The sequence below is a fragment of the Argiope bruennichi genome, chromosome 9 (genome assembly GCF_947563725.1).
Source record: "Argiope bruennichi chromosome 9, qqArgBrue1.1, whole genome shotgun sequence".
Classification (NCBI taxonomy): Eukaryota; Metazoa; Arthropoda; class Arachnida; order Araneae; family Araneidae; genus Argiope; species Argiope bruennichi.
Genome location: NC_079159.1, coordinates 57,722,312 through 57,741,628, shown reverse-complemented (window position 1 = coordinate 57,741,628; position 19,317 = coordinate 57,722,312). Strand labels below are relative to the sequence as shown.

Genomic DNA, 19,317 nt, shown 5'->3' with positions numbered 1-19,317 from the left:
GAGGACATGTGGTAAGAAGAAATAGATGCAACAGACCAACAACCTTCCAGTGAAATAAGGAAGACCTGAAAGCATAAGGAATTATTGTATCGTAAGTTGAGAAGCATCACGATAAGGCCAGCTATGCATGCTATAAACTCATTTAATATTAAATAATGCTGTGTCTCATTTTCATCAAATTTTGAAGCATAACTCAAAGACAAATATCTTATAAAAACATCCATTATAAAACATAAAATTATATTCTTATAAACTTTTTTTGACCATTTTATTTCGGAATGGAATGCCTTATCTTATTTTACACGGGAAATATGGCTGTGCTTAAAGAATGTTTCACATTACAATTAAGATTTGGGAATGAATTATGCTCATTGAGCGAGATTCCACAGTAATCAAGCTTGCAGCTTGATTTTAAGCTTAATAAAAGAGCTGACTCTTTTTGAGTCTAGAACTTATAAATCTTATTTTATTTTTCAACTAAAATGCAAATTCAGAAATTTATTTTTAATAGGTAATTGCATATGGTGAAATATGCTTATTTAGAAACCAATTCAAATGCATCCATTACAGAAAACCAATAATACAAAAAATGGCATCACATTGATGTTATTCATAATATTTGTTAGATATGATCTGAATTAGTAAAAATCAAATGAAAGCAATGTGATACTTATTCTTATAATAGTTTCCATTTAAATTATCACAAAGAATATTGATGAAATATTCCATGTAATTAATTATCCATTAAATTAAAACATTTTAAATATTTACAAGTTAGCAAATCATGACAACACAGTTTTTTTTCAAATAAAATTTTATTAGCCAGCTTCATCATCATCCGATTCTTCATCATCTTCTTCCTCCTCCTCCTCTTCTGATGATGACGTAGGATAATCACATCTATTAGTATTTACAAATAAATCATCATCATCATCAGAATTTGAAGAACGTCTGACTACTTTTTCATTTGGGTCAGAAAATGCTTTAGGCCTGAAAGAAATAAAAAATAATTCAATTTCCATTGCTTATAAAAGCTATACACTAGCACAAAACAATTTATCAATTCTATTTGAAAATATTTATTGATTTTAAAAATATAGTAAAATTAAGGAGCACCCAGTGATTACAAGATGAAAATAATGGATATAAAATCAGTCCTCCTAAACATGATCAAGAGGATCCCTGTTTGATACAGATATAGATTCTGTTTGTGATATGGGAAGGAGGAAGATTCATCCCTTACACAATTTTTTATTCTTGATTCACATGGCTGTTGATGAAAAAAGTAAAAGAGAATCTAACTGACATTTCAGTGAGAAGACGCATAAATGGACAATTTTCTATTCTTGATTCACATGGTTGTTGATGAAAAAAGATAATCTAACTGATATTTCAATGAGAAGTCAAATAAATGGACTAAAAATCAATAGAGGTTAAGGACTGCAAATCACTTTAAACCCAATTTTAAAAAAGACTTCAGATACTGCAGAAATTTTAGAACAAAAGTTGATATGATGAGGTGATAATTCAGTAAATTTGAACTATCCTTCTATCTTCAACAGTAAGAGAGTAATGGAAAAAATGAAAATTTCGCTTCCTTCCACATCACTTCTCTAGCCCCTTTGAGCTGGATGACCTATCTATGAATGAGACAATCAAAATTACTATAGATATTATGATCAAAAGATAACATAGACAAGATGTTATAAATATTTAAACTGGGACTGGTTATTGTTTTAAGAACTAAGGAAAGAAGAATAAGTAGGAAAAAATTGTGTTGTAACAGGATTTAAAAACAGTGTTGTAAAAACAGGAACTTAAATAAAATAGCTGCTACAATTCCTTTACACAATTTTTGTTGTGTGCAGGTTGGGAGCAGGAACAAGTTGGAAAGTCTTCTCCCCATTCTGAAACCTTAAACATTTAAGATGGCCACTACGAAATCTAGCCATGGCCGATTGGTAAGGCCAATGGCCACAGCATGTTATTGATAGGCCAGGGCGGTTGCCAGCATACCACTGATGACATGGAGTACGGCGCCATGCTGAAAGCAAACAATGTTTTCCCAGAGAGTGGATCTCAGTGGGAGTAAGACGGTTCAAACAGTCCATTGGAAGATCACAGCCATTCTTGAAATAATATGTACAGCATGCAATATCGATGTCAAGCAGATCGGATTAAATGAATTTTGTAAAAATTATTCCTATTTCCATTATCAAATTTTATATTTCATTTACTGTCAATTTTACTTTCCAAACAGGAAAATTTGTCTCATTTTGCATCTTTTTATTCAAATAATTTTTAGAATTAATTTCTATTTAATTGCCCTTGTAATTGCATAAGAACATGCCAAAAACTATTCATATAAATCAGATAAATATTTAGTCTAAATCATCATTACAAGATGAATTTATCAGTATTGTGCAAATCAGCAGGTTAATAAATTGCTAATATTTTACCATATAATAAGGATGGCAAAAGAAATAGAAATTCTAGACATTCCAGTAAACTTCAACAAGTCGATATATTTTATGTTTAATTTTGTTATATTATCGAGAATAGAATATGACTTTTCGCACAATCTCTCCTCAATAACTGATTGATATAAACCTGCAATTTCAATATAAAGAGATCTTGTCAAAAATCATTTACTTAGCTTCCTATATTTTGAGTAATTCTTTTAAAATAAGCATCGATAGGGAGATATAATTACAAAAAATGTTTCTTTAAAACTTGAGAAAGTTCAAAGAATTTTCAACAAAATTTTGAAACATACTTACCATACACCTTGTTCTTTATAATGCTTTATTTGGTCTTTACGTAAAATAATAGCAATTTCACCTTTAACTTTAACACCTTCCAGAATTGGATCAACTACAACAAAGTCACCTGGAAAATATTAAGATATTCAGATTTTAAAATAAATACAAATGACAAATAATAATAAGCTTAAAATTTACCACCTAACTTATTTATAAAATGACAACATAATAATAATAATAATAAAAATCATAAAAATGCGGCACTTCTTTTCTTGAAAGTGAGATTAAGAATTCATATTGTCTTCAATACTTAAAGTAAAAATTTGGCAACGTTTTCACTGTTCCATAAGTTTTGGAGAAAAAAGACAGAGAAAGCACATACTTTTAGCCACCACTCATAGGTAAAAAATACATGTGACCCCATGGTGACAAAAATGAAGGGACCAGAATCTTCAAGAATCTAAGCAATAACTCCATTAGGACTCAAGTTCTTGAGTTTGCTCTAGAAGGTTCTTTGTCCCATCATGGGAAATTATAAAACGTCCAGAGACAATACTGGAGTCAATCAGTTGTATGGAGAGAGAGAGAGTTAAGCAGAAGCAAATAGTTCAGAAAGTTCTCTCTTGGCATTGCTATTATTATTAGTGATTTTCTGCTTGGGTGCTGTAGTGTACTGCATGTCAGTTCTTATGAATACTTTTACTATGTTTTGTGTAGAATAAACTTCTTGTGTAGAATATTCGTAATTAATCCATTCAAGGTTAGCACCGTGCAGTTTTTGCAATTAAGCCAATTTCTACAAAAAAATTCATATCAAATTAACACTTTAATGCAATGACTTCAATTTTACAAGCAATGCCTATAAAATATAGTACTATTTAATGTATATTAATATAAAGAATGTAAAATTAACAAAAATGAATGAAACAAGCAAAATTCTAAAATTTTAACACTGCACACAAAATCAAAGTTAGAAATATTATTCTTATAAAACTTGAAAAAAAAAAAAAAAAAAAAAAAAAGAAGAAGAAGAAAGAAAAGAAAACTAAGCAATAATAATCTGTAGATAATGAAATTCCAATTTGAAAAATCTCAGTCTCAGATCTCGCTAAAATGTTCAGCTTAGGTTATGTTTTATTTTAGATGACCACTAGCTGCAGGCTCAGAGCAAACACCCACTGAAAATATTTATAATTATATCCCAGTGTTTCTGAGGAAAATGGACTTTTTATTACTAAAATCCTTATAATTTCATTAATTACAGAAGATAATATGGTCTCTTATTCATAGCTAGCAAAATGAGGCTCAATATAATCCCAACACGTGTACCAAGACTTCTACAAAACACATCCAAAAATATTTCAAGAATTATATATGTATTCCAGAAATATGTTATTTAATTAAGCCATTCTTTTGGAGAAAGTCATATAAGTCCATTAAAAGATGAGATATAATTTGGGATTAATTTAGGTAAAAACTTTTTACTTATAATCTGTTATTTAAAAAAAACAAAAACACACAATGCTTTGCAATTTTAAATGGGCCTATAAAATGAACTGTGTAGCGACTGATTATGAAAATGAAGCAAGTTCAATTTCCACAGACATAAGTGGTAGACATGTAATTCATCAACTAATGTCAGAAAAGATATACCAAAATTAGAAAGAATCACCCTGGTGTTTTGAATAATGATATCAGACCTAATACAAATGAAAGAAATAAGTATATGGAGCAGCTATCGTGCATACCTGATGTGCATCACAAATATCTACTAACGTTGTTGCATAAAGAGCATAAATAACAGCAATATTATAACAATGCATAAATATAATTAAGGTCCAAAATAATAGATCAGTAGAAATTCAGCTCTGCAACTGGTTGCATTAAAAAACATACTTTAATGCATCCGACTCATCAGCCATTTCGGATATATGTAGCTTAGTTTAGTCATTGCCATTGTTTTACATAAATGCCAGTCATTTGCAAGCTATCCTTTCATGTGTATCAGTTTTATAAGAAATGGATGTTGATAAGTAGTATTTATGCCAGTACATTCTATTCTATTTTCAAATGAAAAAAAAAAAAAAATGCTACTCAATTTATAGAATTAATTCATTCAACTTTGGGTGAATATTTGTGTAATTCAATAGTAAAAATATGGTTTGGGAGTCCAAGTTTTACAGGATAAAATCTATGTCAAACTCAAGAAGAATTAGCAGAACAATGAGGAGTTATTCACCAAGCAATATCACTTTGATTGCATGCAAAGCAAAAGATGCAAAAGAAAATAAGTTCTTAATAAACTTACAAAAAAAAAAAAAAAAAGTTGATAGCTGCATAAATTTGCTTTTGTTAAACACAAGGAATTTTTTCCACAAAATCAATATGATGATGAAAAGTGGATTTTGTATGACATTATTCAATGCAGAAAAGCACAAGTTGTTAAAGGCCAGTCATTAACATCAATCACGAATATTCATGCCAAGAAAGAGTCATTGCAAGATTGATGGTTTTAGAAAGGAGTCATTTACAATGAGCAATGAAACTGTTAAAACTGAATGTTACCAGATCCAACTGATCAAATTAAGTAATGTTTTGGAGGAGGGAGGAAAAACCCATTTATGACCATGGGTGGTAGAAAGTGATATTGTTTCATTATAATTATCTACAAACAGAAAAATGAACTCAGTTCCTCTTCAGGCTGGGAATACTCAAGCAAGTGGAGTATTCTCTAGATTTGTCTCCTTCTAATTACCACTTATTCAGATTAATATCATCATATTTCAAAGCCCATCAGTTAACAAAATTTAAAAATGTGTGAAAATAGATTGATGACTATTTTTCTTTGAAACAGCAAGTTTCTATCACGAAAATATTTATTATCTATCCGATAAATAGCAAAAGACTATGAATAGCAATGACCAACATTTTGATAATCAATCTTTGTAGCGTTGTTTTCTTTTCAATAACACTGCATTTGACCAAAAAAGATAAGTTTCTTCTTGCACTCCAAATAAAAAAAATTACTCCTATTTTATTTCTAATTATTATTTACAAACAAAATTGGATTAATACAAAATATATTTTAAATGATATTTATAAAACTGGTGCAATTTCATTAAGTATTTTGACTAAAAGTTTATATAATCAAACTACATATTGATAATTATGATGAAACATATGTTGTCATACTTGACAAAATTAATTTTTATTTTTGAATTGATTACTATGCTAAATTTTAATTTTCTTGAAACAAAAAAATAAATGACTTAAAAAAAATACTAACCATTATGATTAGCATGCTATAAAGCATAATAATACAATAGAGCAAAGTCACTAATTATATACACATTAAAATGCATTTATATACATTATAGTCTGTGTAAATAAAATATTCAATTAATAAATTTGTTTAGATCATAAAATGAAAATAGGCATTAAATTATATTTTCTTCTCCATCACCTTGCAATGATGTAGCAGACAGCCACACTATTTCTTTCTTTCTTTTTTACATGACCGTCAGAGTGTTTCGATAGTTTTCTGCTTTCCCCCTGTTGGCAGATGCATTACAGTTTTATCTTTCACCATTTGTAATCTATTATAAGGTAATTCCTTTTCACAAAATAGTATTAAATTGGTTATTTTTTAAGTTCTGTTATTATGAATAGCCCTGATGTCAGAAGGCAATCCAAGATGGTTGGCTATAATATGTACAGTTAATTAAAAAAGTTGATGTTATCTAAACTGAATTCTACGATAAAAGAATTGTTTTTACAGATGAAGAAAATAACTGATGAAATAAAGTGGTGAATAGTAGACATAAAGTTATGAGACTCTTGAAAAATCACTGGCAATATAACACAATAGAACTTATCTGGGCACAGGTGAAATTAAAAATAAAAATCTTTCAAAATAAAAGATGTTTGAAAATTGCTTGATGAAGCACTGTTACACATAATAGTGGACAAATAGAAAATATATGTACAGCATTCAGAGAGATTACAAGAAAAAGGATTTCAATTTAAATATGGCGCTAGAAACAATGCAATTGAAAGGACTGTGATTAATTTATAAGATAACAGTGAACAGTATAAATTTTTTTGTTTGCTCTTTGTAGAATTGAGAACTTTTAAAGATTTGTAAGTTTATAAACTTTTTAATTCTTTTAAAATGAAAACATGCAAAAATTTGCCTTAATAATCACAACTACATCTGAAAAAATATGTATTTATTTTTTAAATATTTGAATTTATTAATGACGTGTGCTATTAAAAGTGTATATTTATTAAACTAAAATTTATCATCCTTAAAAATTCAAATCTTATTTTTGAATTATAGAGTATTTCTGCATCCATTGAACCTATTTTTTCATGTTTAAATGATTACATATTTTTTTAAATCATTAAAATCTGTAAAAATATGCAGATTTCTAATAATAAAATATATAATTGTTTTTGAAAAAATGTGATAAAAATAGGTTTAACATATAAGTAATTTTAATTATTCTTTAAGATTTCAAAGTAAAATTTTCATTAGATTTTTTTATTTTTATTCACTGAAAAAAATATCTAAAAAAATTTAACATCTGTATAAAATTGTTTGCTTATAATCTTAATTTTTAATGACAAAAATAATTATGTTAAAATTTTTATAAAGTAGATATTAAGCATCATAGAAAGTTATAATTATGTTAGTATATTTTTGGCAATATATAACTGTAGCCCAGCGTTTCACAAACTTTCAGTATTCGTGGCCCAGTTTTCAATCATAATTTTCATCGCGCCCCCCGCTTACAATAAAATGTATACAACAATAATGTATATTGAGTATTTTGGATTCTGTTTTTAAATTATTTTTAATTAACTGCCAAAACAAGAGTAAAAGCGAGCCAACGTTGGCGAGAAACCACATCTTGCATTTTGGACAGATAAAGCGAATGAAAGAGAAAATTTAAGTATTATATTTGAAATGAAAGCCAAACAGGGAGAAAACGTTAAAAGCATATGAAAGTAGAAAAATTCGTTAATGAAAGTCAAACTAGACGGAGTGAGCTAAATTTAGAAACTGGATTACATTTTTTCGAATAATAAAAGAAATAAAACAGAAGCATGACTAAACAAAAATGAAAAAAATAAGCAATGTTTGTGGAAGGGAATCCACACCACCGATGCCATCTCAAGCATGCGCGGGGCAAATATTTTCTCATAGGAAGAAGGAAAATGTTCGATAACGCAAGTTTCAATTCCAGCCAGTCTCATTCGAGTTGATCCATTTATCGCTATCGAATCTATCGTGAATGTGTATGTTATACGTGTTATGTTTTCGTGTTAATTGCAACTCACCATATTAAATATTCACGTCAGCAGATTTATGCAGATTCATGAATAAATTTTCAAGCAGAAGTAAGCAAGCATTAGATGATAGTCAAGCATCAACAAGTGCACAGACGAGTGTGGTATCGAAAATAAAATCAAGGAAATATTCTCAAGAATACTTAAATTTTGGGTTTAACAGTACTGAAATAAATGAAGAAGAAAGGCCCCTGTGCATCATTTGCTGAAAAATGTTGGCCGCAGATAGCATGAAACCTAAACAAACCCAGCGAGTAAGTAAACAAACCCAGAGAATTCTTCGAATTAAAATTAAAATCATATAAAAAGCAAAAATCAATTTCTTTAAAGAAACTTTGTCTGTGAATAAAAAAGCTTTATTGCATTTTACAAAGTTCATATAAAATAGCCAGATGTAAAAAACCTCACACCATTAGTGAAGAGCTTATTTTGCCAGCAGCAGATTGTAGAAACTATGTTTGGAGATAATTTTTCAAAACAATTGCAGTCCATACCTCTTTCAAATGATACTGTTGCTCGTCGAATTGATGATATAGCTGAAGATGTATAGTATGAGCTTTTCTCGAAGTTGCGTGACAAATTGTTTTCAATACAGCTTGATGAAGCAACAGATAGTAATAAAAATGCTCATTTAATTGCCTATGTTCGAATTTGTGATAATATGTCAGTAGTAGAATAACTAATTTTCTGCAAACCAATAGAACTCAAAGCATCAGCGCTCGCATTATTTGCTATTTTAAATGATTTTATGAACGAGGCAAACATAGAATGGAAAAATTGCGTCTGAATATGCAACGATGGTGCTCGTCCAATGTCCGGAAGATTCCAAAGTAAACAAGCACTTGTAAAACAAAAATCGCCTCAGTGCACACATAGCACGATCCACAGAGAAACTTTGGCTTCGAAAGAAATGAGTCCTGGTTTGAATATTGCATTAACTACGGTTGTAACCTTAGTAAATTATATAAAAATGAGACCCCTGAAATCGAGAATCTTTTCCGCACTTAGTAAAGGCATGGGTGCAGTACATTCAGCATTACTATTTTATTGCAAGGCAAGATGGTTATCACGTGGGAAATTTTTGCAACGTGTTTATGAATTAAGAAAAGAAATCGCCATTTTCATAGAAGAAGAAAACAGAACGGAGGCCGAGAATTTTCGCGACGGTTTATTTGTGATGAAATTGAGCTACTTGGTCGACATATTCGAGAAATTAAATAACTTGAATCTTCAACTCCAAGGAGCAAATGCACATATGTTGGATACAAGTGATAAAGTTAATACTTTTTGTAGAAAATTGTGGAGCATAAATTTAAAGCAAAGAAATCTATGCTTTGCAAATGTGGATGATTGTACTAAAACTTACAAGGCTGAAGAAGAACATGTAAAAGTTGTTTTTGTAACTACTGAAAATCATTTAGCCATGCTGGCAAGGAATATTAAAAAGTATTTTCATGCTGACGACAAACTGATAGCAAGTTACGAGTGGATTGGGGATCCATTTCATAAGACCCGAAGGACTCTCAACTGAGGAAGAAAAATTCATAGACTTCACAACAAGTGGCGAAACTAAAAGACAATTTAATAATAAATCACTATTAGAATTTTGGGTAGGAATAAGGATGATTTTCCTGCACTAAAAACATTTCACATTCTACTACCAATCAACATCCTACCTTTGTGAAACTGGATTTTCTGCTGTGGCTTCTTTGAAGACAAAATATAGAAACAGAACTGAGAGTGGTTATTTCTAATACTAAGCCTTCCTTCAAAAAACTTTGCTCTGCAAGAAAGTCACTAATAATCATTAAATTTGTTTTTAATTTAGTATGTTTTGATTAAGTAAATTTTGATTTAATAAGTTATTTTACTTTAATAACTTATTAAATATGTCGAAATGTATTTTGTTTTCTATATGTATGTGTGCTTTCCTTTCAGTCAGTTAATCATTTTTTAAAAATAATATTTTATCTTGGATATTCTCACTCCCCCCTTCTAGTGTGCTCGTGCACCCCTAGCGGAGCGAGCCCCACAGGTTGAGAATCGCTGCTGTAGCCAGAATATCCAACTTTTTGTTTAATATTCCAACTTCTAAATGAAATGCCTTGGGGGAAAAAGCAAGATTTATCGAAACCATAGTAGCAGAAAAGGGGAAAGTGCGGAGAGTGGGAAAATGCTATGATTTTGAAACACCTATTTTATTTACACAGATTATAATCAAATATTCAATATGATTATAAAAGAATACATCAGCTTTGAAAGTCCACAACTTCACAATTAAAGAGTGCCATGCATCTAAACAACGTAAGAAGAATGTTCCGAAGTTATTTCTCAGGTAACAGATGCTTTTCGGTTAGTAGAATGGATGGGCCACAACCAGGCTATTCATAGCAAAAATTTTTTGATAAGATTTGTCAACCTGGATTATTTAATTTTATAAATACAGCCTTTCAAAATCGGAGTATTCTTTAGTAATCATGCTGCATATTATATATATATGTTTATAAACTCAGCACTTGAAGAAGTTTTTGCTAAAATGAAAAAAACTTCATGAATTAGCATAATATATAAAAAGCATATTCACAGAGTACTTCCAGAAGAATGTAGATACATATATTATTACCTCTTTTTATCCAAACATATTTTCTGAATTTCGTGGGCATACTTGCTAGAAATTGATCTCCTTCAGGAGTAATAACTTCATGCAAATTATTACCACAACTTTGCAAAACCTTAAAATGGGGAGAAGTGAGAGAGAGAGAAAAAAAATTAATTTCAAAACAAAATATAAGTAAAGCTTTTTTTTAAAACAAAATAAATTTACATATTCTAAATGAAGTTATGTACAGTATTAAAGGAAGTATCAGCATTAGAAGATTTTCACCTGCAAAAAAATAAAATAAAAAATAGTGTTTACATTTAGAATTGATAAGTTTTTAAATTATGAAGAATGTACCAATAACGATAAAGTACATTATTTTTATGGTACAATTTTTACACAAAAGAAAATTAAATGAAAATGAAATCTACTATCGCAAATTTCAAGTTATCATATGAGAACATTATTGTCTTTTAAGTTATTATTTGTCTTAATTAATTTAAGTCATTAACCAGTTTAAACCGTTTTGAAATAATTACAAGATTTCTCTATCTCTCTCTATATGAGCCTTTTATTTTGAAAATGGGGAAAGTCCATTTTTTGTCATTGCAAGATATTTAAAGGTTTGCTTTTCAATAAATTTAAGAATATTGGTAAGTATTAATAGATATATTTTTTGTATTTTGTGGAACCAGATAATGTAGGTTTATAATTCAATAGTGTTTAAAGAGCTGACTAAAAAAGTAAGAGTTCAATTATAACTAAATGAACTTGACTCACTTTCAAAATTAAAGAATTATTACAATCATTCATTTAATTGGGAAATAATATTTCAGTTGCATCAGCCTTTTTTTAAGAATAAAAACAAAATACTATTCAAATTTTTATAAATATTTGTTCATTTGATAAAAAGGGAAACACAAACAAGAATATTCTAGCAGAAAATATAACACAACAAACCATTCAGTTTTATTAAAAATTCCAATGAAATTATATATTTCAGTTTATAGTAGGTATAATCTATTTGAATTTTATTCAAGATTTAACATTTAAAAAAATTCATGATGAATGGGAGGTATATATGATAATAAATCCATCATATCCTTGTATTTTTGAGATGTAATAAATCTCCTTTTTTTTTTTACATAAAAGATAATTTTATATTTCTGAAATTACTTGGAATTATTTACTTTTATCGTTGTGTTGACAAATCAAAAATTTTAAATTCAAAATCTCATTCTATCGAAGTTTTGTTGAACATTTTGTTTGGTGCATCCCTTGTAAATCTGATCCAGCATATAGTTAATAAATTCACGATTTCACCATTGGTATTTTTCTTTCTTTTTTAAACCGCTTTTTCTAGAGGTTGGGTTTAAAAAAAATTTCCACGTTTAATTTCATGTACTAAAAATTTATTATGTTTTCAACAATTTTGTATTACTTTATAGTAATCCTGGGGAATATGCAAGGAACTGGTTTCTGGATTGAATAGTTACAGGATAGTTCCACTCTAAAATCACAATCGTTCAGTAGAAATGAATGTCCTGACAATAAAAATTTTGTGATCAATGATATTTATTTCATTGTCACTGGACTGAATAATCAGTGACGGAAGTAAACATTATTATCGAAACACAAAATTAAGATATACTTTTTATTATTTATAAAATACTGTACAACCAACGATTTTCAATATCAAAAATAGATAAATAAAAATACATTAGATTTCGGACATGATGTCAAATGTCCACATTTCGTTCACCACAGAGCAACTGGAGCTAAATTTTGCCATAATATATTCGGCAAACAAAATAAACAGACTTTCAATACTGTTAAGAGCTAAAACTTCCATCTCCAAAATACTACAATCTAAATATTTTTTTACTATAAATTTTTTACTCATAAAAAGATCACAACAAGTTTTATCTATAACTGCCATTATCTCCATTTTTTTCAAAAATGGACTTGCCCCACTTTCAAAATAAACGGCTCATATACAGGTTGTCTCAAAAACCTTGACCACGGCTTTTATTCCTTAAATATTGATCATAGATATATACTATAAATTACAAAGTTGCATAAAAAAAAGGTGCAAAATGTTGTGAAATCGATTAAAATTTTCAGGGGATTAAACTTAAAAAAAATACAAAATTTAAATTTTTATACGGACTCTGTACAAAAAAAATTCTCAATGAGTAAAATGTACATAACCTTATTAGAGGATGGGGAACAAAATTTAAGCAATTTATCACAAAAAGTTTCAAAGATATGAAACTACATAAATGTTGACTTAAACCACTTTTCGATACCTGGATACGAGTTAACAAAAAGGAAAAATCAAGTCGGATGTTCGTGCTTTAGGGGTTGTACACAAATTAACATGAAAAGTAATGATTGAATAAATGAATAATAATTTTGCTATTTATTGGTTCAAAAGTATTAAAAATTTGTAGAAATAATAATTTGAGGGAAAGATTACATAACTTAAAGGAAAAATTACAGACGTTTTTTTATAAGTTCATTGACTGTGCTGTTTTTAAGTTATATTCTGTAATTCATGATATAAAATTTCAAAGTATTTTTCAGGAAGCATAGATTTTAAAATTTTTATTTAAAACTAGATATTAAGCATATTTTATTTCCTTAGGATGCAGAAATGCATCCTAAGGAAATAAAATATGTATTGCGTCATTCGCACTGAAGCTGTAAACATTTGCATTTTAATTTGTGATTGACCCTTAACCAACTTTAACATGTCTTTGAGTTTTCATGACAAAATTCTGAAATTTTGTACATAACCTTATTAAACAATGGAGTATGTTTTACTCACTGGGAATTTTTTTTGTATGGGATACGTATAAAAATTTAAATTTTTGTATTTTTTTCAGTTTAATCTCCTGAAAATTTTAATCAATTTCATAACATTTTGCACCTTTTTTAAAAAAAAACTTTATAATTTACAGTATATATCTGTAATCAATATTTAAGGAATAATGGCCACGGTCAAGGTTTATTCTAGCTGAGAAGCAAAGTTTTGGAGCTGAACTGATTTTGAGATGAAAGAAAACCCATCGTTTTTCTAAATATCGACACGTGCGTAAACTGATAATCTCGTTACTGTTTCAAACTGGTTTAAACTGATGAATGACTTAAATTAGGACAATTTGCAAGAATTCAGAGAATGTATAATTTGGAAATCAAGTTGTAACTTTAGTTGACGATAAATCTCTAAAAGTGACAACCTTCTGCATTATTTACTAATAACCTTATTTTAATTAGTTGAAATGATCCCTGACAACAACAATCTTTATCGATTAAACAAACAATATTTTAACTTGTATGGTTTATTTTATAAAAATGTTGCACGAGTTAGGCAATAACACTGTGATTTCTAAGGGAAAAACTACAACAGCAGACGATAGATAATTCAAAAGCTATAAAGTGAAAGCCTACTCCAAAATAAAACTACATTAGCAAACGATAGATAATGAATAAACTATTCTTTAAAAGCCGACTCCAAAATAAAAAAAGGGGAAAATCTCTAATTTGTTGCCTATGCATATTGAGGCTTTAACAATTTGTTGCCTTCAAATTGCTTCAAAAACCTCAAGCCAAAACAACATCATGTTCTCACATGATAAAAAAAATCCACAAAGGGAAGATCTATTATATTAGGCCTTCAATAAAAAAGACTTCTGTCAATGAAGGACTGTAACAATAATTCAATTCTAAATAAACAGTTACTGTTATCAAATATAAACAATATACTTGAAAGCTGGTATGACATTTGTACACAAAATTTCAGATTTCCACATCAAAAAAAAGAGAAAGATTTATTTAAATATTAATATGTAATAAATTTGGATAATTTTTCATACAAAAGAGCTCTTCTGAGAAAGAATAATATCTTATTTTTCAAGAAACTTCATAGTCATTTAAAATATGAAAGAAAAGACACAAAATTTTAATAGCACTTTTTTACTGTTTATGTTAATAACAATGATAGCATAGAAATTAAAAATCCATTTACATATAAATAATTACATACTATACATACATAAACATAATTTTGCAGATGAATGTCTGAATAGTCAAATTTGGAATTTAACTTTAATTTATTTTTCAACAGAAGGGCATGGTATATACATAGGAAAGAGGGGGGGGGCAGATAAAATGCATCTATTTACATAAAAGTGTGTATATTTTTTTTGTTAGTGGTTTTATTAAGGAATTCTTAGGTATCTTTAGAAGTTATGCTGTGGGCATTAAAGAGTTTTATCCGATTGCTTATAGTACAAGAAGAAAGTGTCAGAAACTTTTAGAACACATGGTAAAAATAATTAAAAAAAACAAACAAACTGAGATTTGGATAAGAAAATAATAGAAAACTTCAGAATAAAATAACATAGGCTAATCAATATATTTTTTAAAAATTAATTAGGATTCAAGTATAATTAATAAATATCATTACATATTTATATGTAATGATATCTGGGTAAAAGTGCAGTTTAATGTGCCCCTTGCTGAGCCACGGATGCCAAGACGCCAATAAAGATGTTGGACAAAGTAAACACTTCTGCCCCTCTCTGCATTAAAATTATGATCTTTTACTGATAAGTATTATTTTAAATGATTTTTTTTTAACCTTTAGGATCACTATTAATGCTTATCTTAACAATTCTGAAATAAAGGAATTTTTTCAAACTGGCTGCGCCGGTCTGTTATGTCGAGAGTAAAATTTAGAGCATGCGATGCCTTCGGCATCTGAAGAAGGCATTGGGCAGAATTTTTTAACTTCAGCTTCGCTAGCTCACTGAACATAAGTATTATGTGGATAACAGGAACAATACATAATCAAAAGCAAGAAGCAATCAAACCATTCTCCAAACAAAATTTGAAGCAATTATCCTTTCCTCAACTTAATCAACTCGTAAATATATATATATATATTCCATTCATCTTTCATCCATTCTGCAAGTTCAAAATATTTCCTGCCATCCCATTTATCACACATCTGTTCTTGAACAATTAGCAACATAATGAATTATCAAGGGAACTGTCAGATCAGAAAAAGAATTACAAAAGAATACCAATTACATAAACTAGAGGGCATACTACATCTGTATATGATATACAGATTCCTTGCTACAATATCTGTTTCAATCAGTTATCTGTATCAATAATTTCTAGTTTTTCTTCTTGTCAGTCATTTATTTGAAAAATTATGTTATGCATATAAATATTAACAGTTTTTAATACAGATATTAATACTTTATACTCTTCTTTTAAAATATTGATATATTTTAACATATTCTTCCAAAAGATAAAATTTTTGTAAAACTGTTAAGAACTATTAAAGCTGATTTTCTCATACATTTGATAAAGACATTAAACTTACCTTCACTATCTTTTGTTCATTTGTAGGAAGATCATATGTATTTAAAACTTCTGTTTTCACATATTTTTTCTTTGTTACACTAGTCATTGTGTGTTTTCAATAATGATATCTTTTAAAGCTATAGGAAATAATTAAAATTATCTATAAATCATAGAAATTTATTATTAAGAACAACATACTAGAACTATATAAATAGTTTTATATAAAATGTCTTAATGTTTCAAGAAAAAATAAAAACACAATAAGGAAAAAACATGACAAATATAACATCATATACAGGCACATAAAAATTAATTTTATATGTCTGTACATGATGAAGATTCAAATACTTTTTGGCTATTAACTTAATATGCCATTTGATAAAGCATTCTTCCATTTAGAATTAATCATAAACTGGTTTGTACAGTTATTAAAAATTGTAATGCATTATAATATGTTTGGAAAAATAATATTTTAATTCTTTGTAATAAAAAGCTTTAATGTATCTCATGCTAATAAAATTTCACAAAATTCAGTATATCATATTTATAAGAAAAAAGTAACAGACAAATTACTTCATGCAACAATTTTTAAAGAAATATTCTGCAAATGTCACTTCAAAAATAATTTACAATATAATTAGAAAGCAGAAATTTTAAAGTAAGCAAAATGATTAAAATATAGAACATATCCTAATTCAGGGATATACATTGGTGTAAAGGGTACAACTTTTTTTGTTTTGTGTTTATAATTGTTAATACTACAAGTAGAAGGAATTTATGACGGCACTTCTTTCTCCCTTGGAAAATAAGCTCAAAATTCATTCATATTTGCATTTCAGATCTCGGTTATATGTTTGTGGTTTATCGGAGAAGATTTACAGGTGCATATTTCACAATGCACAAGATGCAATGATTTAGTTTCAGTGTTATATGTAAAATGGTGCGATACAGTGTTATTGTGACTTTCCTTTTAAACTGATCATATTATTATCTCTAATTGATTTAAATCTTATCAACCATTTTGTTTTCCAGAAGTTCATGTTTTTCGAAAATGGCTTGATTAATTATATTTCTATGAGTAAATCTCTGCTTTTACATTTTAAAAGAAAACTTTTGCAGTTAAAAATTTAATTAGCTTTATTCATGAGTGAATAAAGCTAATTAAATTTATAAGTCCAAAATAATAAGTTTGAAAGGTATAACAAATAACCTTTTGTTATACCTTTAACAGTGAATTTTAGTAATAAAGTTCACTGCATTTAAATTCTGTTCATTAAAATAGATTACACATATTCACATTATGTAGTTAAAAAAAAATCTTTTTTTCTTACAAGCTACATCAGATGAGGCACAGTCTTACAAAATGAAACGGGACACAATATCACATATACAATTTTTCCAATCAAAAACTTTCATACAAGCATGCTTTTCAAAAAAGTAAATTTTATTACTCTTAATAGCTTAGCATTTTCCACCGAAATATTTTTAAATAAAAATATGAATGATAAATAGGCTAATTTTTGCCCCCCAAACCCCTTCTTTCATATATGTTTGAGTATCTTATTATAGGTATTTTCAAGATTCCGGTATGTTATTAGTATTTTCTTATTATTAACTTCATTCATTTAAAAACGAGAAACAGATCAAAGGGATGAAAAACAGCATCTAAAAATTGCTAATTGGCTACTGCAATCTCTATACCCCCCCCCCTCAACATTTAAAGCTATTCAATTATATACAAATTATCAAATGTGGCCTTTTCGAAAATCGCTTCAGAAGTCATTAGATATCTGTATACTTCAAGTTAAATAAAAGTCTATTCTAAATTTAAAAAATAAAAAGCTGCTGCTATCATAATATAATACTGTATCCTAAAAGTGGAGCACAGTGTAATAATGTTCATCACAATCAAAAATATTAAATACTAGAAAATAGATTCTACTTTTAATTTTAATGATACACACATGTAAGAGATCTAAAATAATGTAAAGAATTCTGTTTAATACCACAAATGAAAACAAAAAAGTTGCAACACTATGCAACAACTTTCATATGTATTTTATTCAGATTAATTTTATCATGCATAAATTGAAAAATATTTCTACAATTTCTTGTTAGTCTGTCTTCTTTAGGAAGAGAGGAACCAGTGGAGAACATCATATAGAAACTTCCCAGAATAATACGACTTTCCTATTTAGATTTTTGCAAGCTTCCTATAGATAACTGAAATTACCAGACCGTATATCAAATATATTCTTGAAACTGCACAGGAAATTTAAGAACAGATTTTTTTGCAATTTTATTATTATCTATTTTTTAATAGCCACTAAAAGGATTATATATATTGTAAAAATTATAATTCTCTTTACGTTAGATTAAATTAGAAAATCAAATGATGATGCATGGTTCTTATTTACCTAAGCATGTGGGAATAGTCATTCAGAGAATGCACTTTCCACACTTTCTAATCATGTAAATTGTTGAGGTAAGTTATTAGCATGATATCAACAAATACTTCAACGATGATAAAAACGTGTCAGAGTGAATTTATGACATAATACATAAATTAAGTTTAGTTCAACAATTTCAAAATCAGCATTAAACAAATAAAAACCTGACTTAAGCTGGAAGTGACCAATTTTAAGCTTACTTAACACACAGGATAAGTTGGCACAAACTTCCAATCAGATTCAACAATAGTATGCACATGAAATAAATATTTTGAACGATTGTTCAACATCAAATCTCAACGCAACGCAACCAAAGAAAATATGCCAAAATTATGCACATAAGATTGTCTTTCAACGAATGAGAATTGAGAATCATGATTTTTAACCAATGAGAGCTGATTTCAAATATTCTACATCGCTCTTGTGTAATGCTGTTGCCATATTCAATAAAAATACATTGATATATTAATTGTATTTTCTGGAATGTAATTTTTCATTTAAAATGATAAATCATACTGTTTTATTACTTCAATTCTTCATTAGTCATATATTATGACGTAAGTTTGATAATATTCCTGGGCCTGAAATTTCTTGATTTCGGATTTGTTCAGGCAAGTGGTCTTAGGATAATGCTTACTTTTGAGAATTGGAAAGTAAAAGCAAATAAATTTCAGAAATTATTCTATTCATTTTAAAAAGCAGCAATTAATTTTTAAAATACTAGAATTTCTTCAAAAAAATTAACTTGATGTAAAATAATGATGAAGACGATTTT

The 19,317-nt window shown here is 28.2% G+C and overlaps 1 protein-coding gene across 2 annotated transcripts; it reads right to left on the bottom strand.

The window, feature by feature from the left end:
* Nucleotides 1-796: 796 nt before the first annotated feature.
* LOC129984707 (probable RNA-binding protein EIF1AD) lies at nt 797-18,916 on the bottom strand. Of its 2 annotated transcripts, none has more exons than XM_056094648.1 (5): nt 18,743-18,916; nt 16,112-16,229; nt 10,738-10,846; nt 2,781-2,889; nt 797-990 (listed from the first exon to the last, which is right to left on the bottom strand). In XM_056094648.1, the coding sequence occupies exons 2-5, from the start codon at nt 16,196-16,198 to the stop codon at nt 819-821; spliced, it is 477 nt and encodes a 158-aa protein (XP_055950623.1). In that variant the 5' UTR covers nt 16,199-16,229; nt 18,743-18,916; the 3' UTR covers nt 797-818. The 2 variants fall into 2 exon arrangements, with proteins under 2 accessions (XP_055950623.1, XP_055950624.1); XM_056094649.1 differs by lacking the exon at nt 18,743-18,916 and adding an exon at nt 18,510-18,687.
* Between the last annotated feature and the right edge of the window lie 401 nt (nt 18,917-19,317).

Coding starts and splice junctions, on each gene's coding strand:
- LOC129984707 (XM_056094648.1), bottom strand. CDS start 16,198: ATGACTAGTGTAACAAAGAAAAAATATGTGAAAACAGAAGTTTTAAAT. Junction 2,890..10,737: donor ATATGTTTGGATAAAAAGAG/GTAATAATATAT, acceptor AATATTTTCCAG/GTGACTTTGTTGTAGTTGAT. Junction 991..2,780: donor TATAAAGAACAAGGTGTATG/GTAAGTATGTTT, acceptor TATTTCTTTCAG/GCCTAAAGCATTTTCTGACC.